The sequence below is a fragment of the Sardina pilchardus genome, chromosome 17 (assembly GCF_963854185.1).
Source record: "Sardina pilchardus chromosome 17, fSarPil1.1, whole genome shotgun sequence".
Taxonomy (NCBI): domain Eukaryota; kingdom Metazoa; phylum Chordata; class Actinopteri; order Clupeiformes; family Clupeidae; genus Sardina; species Sardina pilchardus.
The window spans coordinates 9899884-9913346 of record NC_085010.1 but is presented as its reverse complement, the minus strand read 5'-3'; the positions used below and the strand labels follow the sequence as shown (position 1 = coordinate 9913346).

The window sequence follows — 13463 nt, the reverse complement described above, 5'->3', positions numbered from 1 at the left end:
TTAACTGTGCAATGAGATGATTGTCTCTGCCAACAGTCCCTACTGAAGCCATGTTTATTATTATTATTATTATCATTATTATTATTATTATCATTTTTTTTCCGTAGCGCCAACCAGGAACGAGAGAGGTGTGTGTCCCTCCGTCCCCAGGGGATACTAGAAGGTCCTATAAGCGTCCAGAGAGGGGCCAGCAGCCCTCGCGCGCCACACGTTTAGAAAAGAGAACAACGCAACAGATCACATTCAGATGAGAGACACAGAGAGAAAGAGACGAACAACGGCAGCCCCCTAATGCGCATCATGACCACGTGTGCTGAACAAAGATCAGGGGGGGTCATGCCCCCCATCTACCCCCCACCCACTTACTTCCAGCCTGTAGTGCGCCACCTACTGCATGTCTAAGAGGCCTATTAAAACCCCAACCTACCCCCACCCACCCCCTAACCACCAGCAAAGACACACACAGAGCTCCCCCTTCTCTACCACCCCCTCCCACCCTCCCTCCACCCAAACACAAAGCTCCTACTCTTATCTCGTAAACGCTGGAGACTCTCCAACACCTCCCTCCCCTCCCTCCCTCCTGCCCTCCCACCGGACCCTCGTCCCTCGTCCCTCGCCACTTCCTGCCCTCGCCACTTCCTGTCCTCGCCACTTCCTGTCCTCTCCGTGTTCCCCCTCACACGGCCGTGTGCTTGGCCGCCTCGTTGCGCGGCGACGTGGACGCTTGCCGGGTGAACTGGCTGAAGCTGGCGGCCCGTGCCCGGGGCCTGGGCAGAGCCGTGGTGGCGGTAGCGGTAGCGGCGCCCGTGGTAGCGGTAGCGGCTAACGGCGGGGGGCCCGTGCCGGGGAGGGGAGGCTGCCGCAGGGCGGCGGGCAGCTGGGGCAGCTGGGCCAGCTGGGTGTGGGCGGCGTGGGGGAGGCCGTGGCCGGAGGCCTCCATGGAGAAGAGGCTCTGGATGAGCTGCAGCTTCTCCTTCTCCTCGCGCATGAAGACGTCCACCAGCAGCGTCTTCTCCTTCTTCAGCTGCTCGCTGATGTCCTTGGGCACGTCCGGGATCACCCAGGCAACCAGCACGCCCAGGAACATCACCAGGTTCTGCAGCACGCACACACACAACGCAGGAAAGACACACACAACACACACCATCAGGAGAGTTTCAGAATCTAGTATCTGCTAGCACTGATGACGGCAAATACATCGGGCATGCAGGCTGTAATAACCTGGTGGAGCTCTGACTACACCCGTCTTAGCACTGACACACACACACACACACACACAAGAAAAAAAGAGAGCTGACAGACATTGCACACATACAGTACAAACACACACGTAAGATATATATCATTTCACAAAGTCAGAGGTAGTCATCAGTCATCAGTGAGAGGCATGTCATGAGCTTCATAAAAGGCAGTTTGTCAGAACAAAGCAGTTCTGTGCGGAGCCCACCAGGCTTGCTCTCATAAATACCTCGCATCAAGCACTATCAAACACCATTCGCCTCCAACCAGCGCTAACGCCGCCAGACAGCTAACGACGGTTTGAAATAGTTCCTGTCTGAAATCATCAGGCAGGCAGCAAGAACTAATCCAGATGGGTTCACTGGAGGCTCATTGCCGCATGAAGAGTGACAGTAGCCACCGTCACATGCACACTTCTATTCCGATTAGAAGCGGAATAACAAATCGTCATATAAAACACCTCAATTGGAATAAAAATGCCTGATTTGATCAGAATTTTAATCGGAATGAAAGAGGTGGTGACTTCTACAGTACAGTATATCTTATCAATGAAAAGTAGGCAACAACGGCAATTCCGATCAAAGATTCTAAAGCGCTTGACACCTGACTGGAAAGCAGCTGACTGGAATAGAACGTACCCCATGTAAACAGACGGCACACATTTTTCATTCGGAATAGTATCGGAACTTGAAAACTTGAAATAAAAGAGGAACTTCTGTGTTTATCAGTTGTGAAACAAACTGATGACTGAAATAAACTGATGGCTGAAATACATATATATATATATATATATATATATATATATATATATCTGGGAATGTATATCTGGGATGTGAAAGACAGACACTCTCCACTGATGAGATGGCAGTCTGTACCTGGAACAGGATGACGAAGGCTAGTCGGGCAGCCAGGATGGACCAGTACTGTTTGGAGAACTGGTAGGCATCATTAGACCAAGGAGGCTCCCTGTAGTCCTTATACCTTAAGAGGGCAAAAGAGGAGAATATACACACACACACACACACACACACACACACACACACACACACACACACGCGCACACACAGACACACACACACACACACACACACACAAACAGGTTTAAATAATTTACAAGGACACTCTGGAGCTTCTCAGAAGACATTAACACATCTTGGTGTTGACTTGCAACAAAAATAGGTGTGAAAACATGGGAAGCACATGCTCCACTTTATCTCTAAAGGGACCCTTCACAATGAACAACAGCCACAGCACACAATGCCCTACTGTTGTCAGGAGCTCCACTAATAGCATCGTCTGCCTACTGAGGCCACCAGATGGTTGGTGGAAACTCAAGCTCAGCCTTTTTATGTAGTAGTTTACGGAGCAGCATAACATTAACCAAACCCAGACCGACCCAACCACTAACCCTAACCTTGAGCATAAATTGCTCTCAGCAGAAAGGTGAAATTTGCTTTATGATTTGAGAATCAGTAGATAGTCTATAACCCCCCCCCCCCCCCCCAAATGAGATCATTTCCAGCTGCAAGTGTGCAGCATGTCCAGTGCCCCCCCTCTTCATGTCAAAATGAACTCCGACACAAACCTCAAAGCTGTCCACCATTATCAACAAGCCCCAAATATGAGTACACGCTCCTCTGCCAACTGACTGAACCAGATTAAGACAAGAAAAAAAGGACGACAGCGGAAACCATCCCCTTGGGGGACAATTCATTATCTCTATTGAATTACGAGGGGTACGGATTCAGGGGTTGTAGGGGGAGAGGGGGACTAGGCCCCAGACTTCACTGCCTTATACAGTAAAACAGGAGGAATGTTGAGAAACGGGTATTCGTTTCCCTGGGATAGCCAGCCATCTTCGTTTGGGAGAGAAAGATCCCGTGGGTCGGACTCCTTCTTTGGACATGGCTGGGCAGCAGAGACAAAGTGCAAATATGGAGCGGAAGGCCTAGACTGAGATTATTCAATTTGTATAGTGTTTGGTGCTATTTTAGATGTCGGAACAAGCGGAATTGTGCTGTATCAAAATGTAAACACGCATGTGTACGAGTGTTCATGCACGCGCACACACACACACACACACACACACACACACACACACACACACACACACACACACACACACACACACACACACACACACACACAACACACACGCAGCATGTAGTGGCTCTAAGTCCAGTATATCTCTGCCCTTTGTGTCCCTGCGGATCCCAGTCTGAGACTCTGTAAACAAACACATGTTTGTCCCCTGGGTCTTCCTCCTCAGTTCTGACCCAGAACCCCCCCCCCCTGCCCTCGCTACGACAGCATGGCCTAACTCCCTCACTACACCCCACCATCCCCCACCCAGCACCCCTAAAGGCCCCTCGGCCTTAAAGGAGCCGACCTGTGCATGAGGTACAGTAAGCGCAGCCGGCTTCAAACATCACACTTGTGGGGCTGTGAGGGTGCCCCGGCCCATTCCTGTGTGTCTCTCCTCCTGTCTCTCTCTCTCTCCCTCTCTCCCCCCTCTCTCTCTCCTCTCTCTCTCTCCTCACATTCCTTCTCTAATCCCCTGCCATCTCTCGAAGCTTTATCTTTTCACCCTCTTTCGCAATTCCTTCCCATCTTTCTCTCTATCTTTAACCAAAGACTACCCAGTCCCCACCCCTCTCTCTCTCTCACACTTTCATCTCCTCTCCATTCCTCTCTCTCTCTCTCTCTCTCTCTCTCTCTCTCTCTCTCTCTCTCTCCCTCAGACATTTTGTCCACCCCCTGTGACTACGATTACGGTATTTAATTTAAAAACTGGAAGTGCTGGTTCCTCCTGGCATCAGTTTAGCAGAAGAGAAGAAGCACGACAGAGAAGAGGACAGGAGAACATTCCTGTCACCCGCCTCACAGGAAGAGCAATAAGCCAGGCACGCAAATGCAACAGCTATCAAAACACACACAAGGAACAGTTACTTTAGCATGAGTGCATTCACCAAGTGACACTTGTAATTAGGGTTAGGTTCAATGATTGCTGATACTATCTCGATGAGTAACGATCTTCTGATGAAAAGTTGAAAGCTTTTTGTGTTGACAAAACAGCGACTTACAGGAAGGCCACCACAGCGGGTCTTCCAAAGAAAGTGTGGCAATAATGAATAATAATAATAGTTTCCACTGTAATCAAAGGAACTGGTTACACCAGCCATCATGGTGGTGTGTCCCGTACATTAAAAAAAAATGGCCCATTCTTCTAAATCTACTTTTACTCTGAACTCAAACTGAGCGCAAATACACATGCAGTGTATTGCATAACGCCTTCGATACATGGCTTTGAGCGTCTACGCCTGCGATACATTCTCCTGTAACACGCAAACACGTGATCCAGATAAAATCTCTAGCAACACTTGCAGTCTGACAGCCCATTTACACAGTCAACTACTGTTCAGAGACTATCGGAGGCATGTCCATTTGTCTTTCAACATGCAACGATCACCTTAAAGCAAAACGCTCAACTGCCTGCCAGCCAACTGGAAGCAGAACCTGGCCCGGACACACACAGATAGTTGGGGGATTGTGTCATGGTGGGCTATTCAAATAAATAGGCCCTCAGCCCCTGTGCTAACGCATGTGACGTGATTCCAGCAGGCTTTCTCAGCTCAGCTCTGCGACTTGACCTTATTTGATTTGATTTGGCATACATCTATCCAGTTTGTGACCTCAAGAAATGAAGATGGACATTACCATCACAATGGCACACATCATAATCATGGTTGTTGAGGAGATTACAGGGGAGCTGCACTGCGTAACTGAAGCGTTCCGTTAACGATGCGTAAAATCTATTTTAGAAGTGTCGTGTCTCCTAGGCCCCACCCATGGAGCACCGGACGCATGCGTGAATTCGCGCCCACTTCGCTGCTTTTGCGTCAGCGCAAATCAGCCAGATGTGAGATGACCTCTGAAGCAGAGACACCTGCCTTGACAACTATGCTTAGGTAGATTTGGATAGTAACGTAAAAGACACCATATAGTACACTGTTGTCCCGCTAACCACTATTGAATCAAGTGCGCCAGTTTGAATGAAAGAGGAGGAATGTGCGTAACTGTTGAAGAGTGTGTGTGATTAGGCCTACTTGAACAAATAGCTCCGAAAGACTGAAATGAACACTTGGTGATGAAGAACGTGTGAGACTGAAAGTTGTGAAGACTGGAAGCATGACGCTATGAAATTCTTATGCAATAAACGACAGAATGACTGAACAACGTGAAAATGTTAGCCTATGCTATATGAAAGTGCTGACTAATAACAACATACAAGAAGTGTTACGTTAGATATGGGGTTTTGGGGAATGTAAAAATGTGAAAATAAAAATGTATGAAAATCCTATTAAACGACTTACGTGCCTTCAATAAAGACATGCCTTTCTTACCCGATTACATAAACCACGACAATGTAACCAAATGCAATGAAATACTTATAATCCTGAATGCAACAAATATACTTCTTATACGAACGCAAATGTGTACGATGTTTGAACGTAACCAACCAACATGTTTAAGTAGCCTACACTGTTGAATGTAACCAAGTACTCTCAATAGAATGTAATATGCATGCTACATCTTAATGTGTAATGCCTGCTATCAAATGTAAACTGTTTGTGTGTTAAAACCTGTAAATGCCGGTATTGAATGCATCTTGTCTCAACTAGAATGTTCTCGTCAACACTGAATGTATGTAAAACTCCGCTTTGTAACCCAGAGATGTGTGCCTTTGACTGTCTAGAATGTTCTGAAGTAAGTTTAGTTTCCATGAGTTCTGTGAAGAGGGCACCGCCCCAGGAATGTGTAGGGGAGGACCATGGGGTCACGGAAAAATGAGGACTATAAGAAGCAGGTCAACTAAAGTCCGGGGCTGCTTCTTCTTCTTTCCTCGTCTTACGTGTTGTGTTACTCTGTAGCTCCTGATAGTTATTATGTGAACTCCGTACGTCGTCGCGAAACCAAGTATGCGGGACTTAGTGCTCCAGTGAACATCGGAACTCCGCATCATCCACCTGCTGCTCGTGGCCTTACACCCGGACAAGGGAGATCACTGAACGAGAATTCATTTGGACTTTTTGCTTTTTTCGACACTATTGGATTAATTTCTTTCGTTTTTCCTTCTCACCACAAAATGGAATTATCTTTTTCCTACATATTGTAACCAACAAGCTGTCTTGTGCCGCATTTTTGCTGTATTTAAAAATGCTGAATTATAAAACTATTTTAATCCAACGTCCGATTCTTTCAGCTTGTATTCTGTTTTGGGATGAGGCTACCACTTCCCAAACAGGATGGTAAAGATAACGTCTCTCTTCTGTGATTCTTTTCTATTCTTTCTGAGTCTTAGTTTAAGCCTTGAAACTAAGCCCCTCTTATAAATGACCTGAGTTTCAGCTGTTTACTGAGACCGAATGTTTTACGCGTGAGTTAACTGTCAGGGCCTTGATGTTCCACTGACTTCTTATGTACTAAAAAGCCTGGTTATTCTTTGGGAAGACTTGACCCCCTTCCTCTAGACAGTCCGGGGTTTATCTGTATACATAGAAGTCTTAGGTCATTGACATCACAGAGGTCGGCGCGTAACCTAACCTGACAGTAGGTGCCTGGTATTATAGTTCAGCTATAAGATTCGATTGTGGTGGCCAGGTGTATGTGCAGCCAGCTGAGTGCTTATCGTACAGGCCATCCTTTCAACTCCAGGCAACAACACAGAAGACTGGTCTATTTTTTTCAAACGTACAGTACAGTACGCGCCACTGTCGCGTCTGGTATAGCGACCGCCGGGGATTGCCGCTGTATGTAAACACTGTACACATTGCAAGATATAACCATCACAGATATAGTGCTTATTCATGCCTGCACTTTTCTGTAAACTGTACCATACACTGTATAGTACATTGTACATGTACTTAATGGCGTTTACAAACGGAGGTTACTGGCCGCAGTTGCAGCATTGGCGATACTCCTCTTGCAACATTCCATAGTTAAAGAATAAAGGGGTGCATGGCAGAAACCGGAAGACTTCGCCAAACATGCTCTTCCATTATGAGTTTTGACTTTATGAAAATTCCAAATGTGAACTAGTGAAGTTGTACTTCTGGTTAGTCTGGTTAGACACTGCATGTCATTGGCCTTGTGTCTGTACTCCACACAATGCCAAGGACATTTAATTGAGTCCAGTTGAAGCTAAAACAGCTACAGTACTTGAGCAGAGGCCGGTTCTTTGATTTCATATTCCCTATTCTGTAGAATCTATAGATCATCCATCTATCTGTGTTGCTATCCTTCTCACATCCCCTATTCTGTAGTCCATCCATCTATCTGTGTTGCTATCCTTCTCACATCCCCTATTCTGTAGCCCATCCATCTATCTTCTATCCTTCTCACAATCCCTTTTTCCTCTCCTCTCTTCTCCTCTTCTCTCCTCTTTCTCTTCCTCTCTTCTCCTCTCCTCTCTTCTCTCCTCTACTCTCTTCTCCTCTTTCTCTTCCTCTCTTCTCCTCTCCTCTTCTCCTCTTCTCTTCTCTCCTCTTTCTCTTCCTCTCTTCTCCTCTCCTCTCCTCTCCTCTCCTCTCTCAGGTCATGCTGTGGCTGTGGCCAGAGGCAGCTTTAGACATGCCAGGTCACTGTTTTGATATCTGATGAAACATTTAAGCTCGCCCCGGAGGGAGAGGCACAACAAGTGGGTCCTCAGAGTGAGTGAGTGAGCGAGCGAGTGGTCCGACCGTTAGACCTGCCTTTGCCACCCCCTCCTGCGCCTCCCGGAGTGGCTAAAATAAGCAGCATGACGACATACTTTTTCCCTCTCAAATGTAGTGTGTGTGTGTGTGAGAGAGAAAGAGAGAGTGTGTGTGTGTGTGTGTGTGTGTGTGTGTGTGTGTGTGTATGTGTGTGTGAGGATGTCATCATGCAGTATGTATGACCCAATCCCTGGCTTCTCTCATGCACTACAGTGTTACCGTGTCGAGTGTGCAGCAGAAATAATCTAGAGCAGCATGCAGCATCATCTTCTTATGAGTGTGGGCTGTGTGTGTGTGTGTGTGTGTGTGTGTGTGTGTGTGTGTGTGTGTGTTACCGTGTGGAGTGTGCAGCAGAAATAATCTAGAGCAGCACCATCTTATTGTGTGTGTGTGTGAGTGTGTGAGTGTGTGTGTGTGTGTGTGAGCGTGCGTGCGTGCGTGCGTGCGTGCGTGTGTGCGTGCGTGCGTGCGTGCGTGCGTGCGTGCCTGCGTGTGTGTGTGTGTGTGCGTGTGTGTTACCAGCGGAAATAATCTAGCACACCATCATCTCTTCATTGCTCACATGTGGGCTTCAATGACTCTCATTTTGTCCCATACAACTGTAAAACACACGGTGAAATGCAGTGACATAATCATCAGCTGGTTCTGTCCAGGGCCCTGTAACTCGAAAATCAAACTCGTAAATGTATGTTACGCATGGCTTACGGACTCTTGATTTGGTGCTAAGAATAGTTTTAGTTTGTGCAAAGCACTATAGGCTGTGAAAGTAGCCTCTGAATTATGTGACACAAACAAATGCCTATAAAATCTTTACCATAAACACCATAAAAGTCTGTCAAAAGCATTGCCGTTGTTCTACACACACACACATTCCATACCCTGGAGCTTTCAGGGAGTTTTTCTGCCACCTGCAGTGGGTCGGGTTACAGCCTGTTGGGGTGGGCTGTTTTGCGGTGCGGTGGGCTGTGGTGGTCGTTAGCTCGTTAGCTAAATGACTGGGAGGACCAGCCTGCCTGCCTGGAGGCATAGCTGACCTCTTCCCTCCTGCCGTGACCTAACGACTGGCTGTTCAGGGCGAAACATTATCCTCTGACAGTCACAAACAGCTTCCAGACCCCCCCCCCCCCCCAAATTAAGGTGGAACTTGGCTGAGTGAGTAGCAGCTTTTACATGGATCCAAGTCAGATTAAGGTAAAAATCTGCCCAGGCCTTTTTGTAGGCACCATTTATGGGCAATAAACCGTTACCCAATTTAATGCTTGCATATAAATCCAGATGTATTCACCCACTTAATGCTATTCTTGTGCTAATAAAACGCAATAAACAAAAGCTTAAATTGTACTCACTACTCAGGCATGTAATAAATATAGAAAAATATACGACTATAAAACACACTATTTATTGTGTATAAAATATCAATGTAAAACACATACGGACATAAATGGGACCTCTCCTGCACTTTGTCTGTAAATAATGCCACATCTTACCGACTGACCATGTGCTATTTGTATTATCTTGGGCTTTGTACGCCTACTCCGCGCAAAGGTGACAAAGTTGAATCAACGTTGATTTTTGTGCATCACTGAAAATGAGGACTACCCTGAATGATCTCCCGAGAATAAATCGAGGTTGAACGAATGTAAATCTAAAAGACAACCAAAACAGGGCCATCAGCAAACACGTGATTCTTCACTAGTGGAACAGGCCTGATTCAAAGCAGCCATTCTGATATGGAATAGTGGGCATGAAACTACAAGTGACTTTCCTGGAAGATCCGCTCAGTCTCAGTGTAAAGGAAATCAGAAGCAGGGCAAAGGCAGGGCCTGGACGTTACATTTGCATAGTGCACTTCATACACACGACAACGCAATGCTCTTTGCATCATCCAAAAACAAACAATAGCAACAAACAAATATTAGCATAAATAAACAAACAAATAAATAAACAAATAACACTACTTCTACCACTACTACTACTACTACTACTAATAATAATAATAATAATAAATGAAAGTATGAGGGACAAATTAAAACATAAATATGAAAAAAAAAAAAAAAAAACATCTGCTTCCTAGGTGAGCACTGAGCTGTGCTGTGGTCACTAACCTGCAGACGGTGATCTCGCGCTCGTTCTGGGTGGAGAGGGGCGAGGAGCCGGGCCTGAAGTTGGTGACGTTGAAGTAGGAGAGGGTGTGGTCGATGAAGCCGTGCATCGTGCCCGTGTCGCTGTACGTGTACTGGTACATCAGCCGGGGGATGAAGTCCGACGTGAACGAGATCACAAAGGCCTGGATGGGAGAAGAATAAAGATGGAAAAAACATATAATGAGATCACAAAGGCCTGGATGGGAGAAGAATACAGACAGGACAACAGCACAGAACAAGAGCAAAAAAAAAAATCTTCTCTGTAGCAATTACACCCATTCATCCTTGAAAACTGTTTGTCTGGTTCTTCATATGTAACTTATCATAGACATGTTCAAGGAGCACAAACTTAAACTAGAAAAGCACTCAGAGATCTCAAACCTCAGCCAAGCGAAAACATAACCGCCTCCTGGATCCAGACGGTAATAAGGATCACTCCCAAAATCGCTTCTTATCATTTCTTCCTTGGGTCTATTCAAATCGTCCCTGAAAATGTTGTCGAAATCCATCCATAACTTTTTTAGTTATCTTTCGAACAAACAAATAAACACACAAACAGGCCCCAGCAGTGGCGCGACTGGCTGGGGCATCTGCACCGCACACTGGTGACCCGGGTTCGATTCCCACCCCGTGGTCCTTTCCAGATCCCACCCCAATCAAAAATCTCTCCCACTCACTTCCTATCTCTCTCTACTATACCATCATTAAAAGGCATAACCCCTCCCTCTCCCAAAGAAACACACAAACAGACAGACAAATAAACAAACTCCGATGAAAACAACCTCTTTAGCGAAGGTAACAAACCCTAGCAAAAATGAAAACTCTCTCATAAAACCCAAGCAAATATAAAAAAATCCCCCAAATTCACTCCAAAAAGCAGCAGCTAGGAATCCGTTAACCGCTGACCCTGACACCTGTGTTTCGTACTTACAAAACCTACAGTAAACACCCAACTAACTACTACAACAAGCTTCTTCAAACATGCTCCATCACTACATATGTCTGCTGACACAGCAGCACTAATTTGATCCAGAACAATCTCATTTCAGTTCTATTCATCATTTGAGCTATATAGCGACATAAAAAAAAAAGACAAAAAGCACCATTTGGAACAAAAGATAAACAGGAAGACAAGGAGGTGGCACGTTCTCTCTGTTCTCTGAACCAGACGGAACCATTTGCTTCATCAGCACGTGTGCGTTCATGGCGGACTGCCGGACAGCAACATTCATTTGATCCGGACCCATTTCATTTAATGTCAGCTCAGTTCTGTTCCACTGATTTATATTGCGCCCATTAAAAAGGACTAAAAACACAGCCAGGGGAGGACAATAAGATGACCGGCTTTCGTCCGGTTCAGAGAACAGAAAACACACTAAGACGCAGAGTAGGAGTAGGATTACTGTTACAATCAGCCCAATTAATAAACACATGACACTCAAGGCCATAAAAAGCCATATGTTTGGAGTTTTAAGTGGCTATTAATAGCCCATAAAAACTCTGGGATACATTTAACTGAAATTTAAGAGAAATAATTCCCGAGCACTATAATATTACCACTTCAATATAGATCTTGGCTTTGGTCCCACCACAGCATATGTAAGTTGTTAATAACAATCCCGCACTGGACTACAGTACATGTCAAGAATGATGAACTGTCCACAGACTGGGAGTAAACTACAGCAAAGATAACGAACAGCGACAAAGACAGAACAATTAAGTACAACGATTTTATGAAATCAGACACTTGTATATTATACCCACTCACACTCACACACTCTCTCGCACGCACGCACGCACGCACGCACGCACGCGCACACACACACACACACACACACACACACACACACACACACACACACACACACACACACACACAATCATCATTCAGACTTCTCGTTGGCCAAAACTGTTGAGTTTGCATCTCCAGATACATGTTTAACTACAGTACCTCATGAGGGATATGAAGAATAACTTACAGCAATTTCCTGTGTATTAGCCACATTGTGTATAAGCCGCAGGACTGTGTTTTATGCAAGAAACAAAACCACATTAATACCATATTAACCGCCCCCATGTACAGTATTAACCTCATAGCTGAGGAAATTTAGCAAAATCAATGTATAAGCCGCAGCTAATAGTAGGGAAATGACAGTAATATGAATAAGAAGTAATTAGCGAAACGCTGCTCACTCCACAAACACCACTGCGGTATTGATGAGCTGATGCTTTTGATGCTTCTGATCTGTTAGTCGGAGAGCAACGTTGTGTTGCTTTGTTCTTTTTCATAATCATCTGCGCTACACCATCTTCACACGTGGACTGGAGGCAGCAGTGGGAGACACGAGAGACCAAGCCACGGTCAAGTCGCAAACTCAAGAGTTCCTGTAAAGATGTGAAGATCACACGGGGGTCAGAGCTGATACCTTTTAATCTCCTGCCAACTCCCAAGCACACACACCTCCCTCACACACACCGCTCACGAACCGCCGCCAGAGTCACGAGGAGCCAATCGGCGGCCAGACGGCAAACTCGAACAAAGCCGCTGTGTATAATGGGTCACGGAGAAGCGCACGTTCCGCCCGCTCGGCTAGCCCCGACTGGCCACAGCGGCTCTTCCTGCGCCACATCTTAAGCGCCGCTAGACTGAGCCGAGCATGACGGGAACTATGGGAACAAGAACTGTATTCATTCCTCTCAGGATCAGCAGGACAATGACTCATAAACACTCTGTGTGACCCGGAGACAGGTACTCTGCCAGACCTACAAATCATGAATACTTGTGATATCACAAAATTAGCTATGGTGATCTTGGCAATCCTGACCTTCCAACCTTGAGTGTACTGGAGAATTTGAGTATACTGATAACGAATGCCCAACGAACAGCTACTGAAGAGTTTGAATGCACTGATAATGCCCCACAAACAACTACTAAATGAAAAGGTGAAATAAATAAAACAGGTTTGATTGTGATGGAGCCTAATTGGGATCCTCACAGGGAACCTCTGAAACTGAGAGAACTGGAAGGCGTAGGTGCTGAAGTGAGAGGCCAGGGTTCTGAACCTGAAAGGCCTGGGATCTGAAAAGCCTTGGCTTCCAAAGTAGAAGGCCTGGGATCTGAAGTGGAAGGCCAGGATTCTGTACTGGAATACCTGGTTTCCAAAATGGAAGGTCTGGTTTATGAAGTGGAAGGCCTGGGTTCTGAAGTGGAAGTCCTGAGTTCTGAAGTGGAAGGCCTGGGTTCTGAAGTGAAAGGCCTGTGTTCTGAAGTGGAAGGCCTGAGGTTCTGAAGTGGAAGGCCTGTGTTCTGAAGTGGAAGGCTTAA

At 46.0% G+C, this 13463-nt stretch overlaps 1 protein-coding gene across 1 annotated transcript in view; it reads right to left on the bottom strand.

The window, feature by feature from the left end:
- Positions 1 to 676: 676 nt before the first annotated feature.
- Positions 677 to 13463, bottom strand: part of ano2b (anoctamin 2b) — a 101411-nt gene continuing 88624 nt past the window's right edge. The window contains exons 22-24 of the mRNA XM_062517444.1: positions 10100 to 10281; positions 2115 to 2220; positions 677 to 1096 (exon numbers count right to left, since the gene is read on the bottom strand). Coding sequence (XP_062373428.1) covers positions 677 to 1096; positions 2115 to 2220; positions 10100 to 10281 — 708 coding nt within the window. The remainder of the gene's footprint in view (positions 1097 to 2114; positions 2221 to 10099; positions 10282 to 13463) is intronic.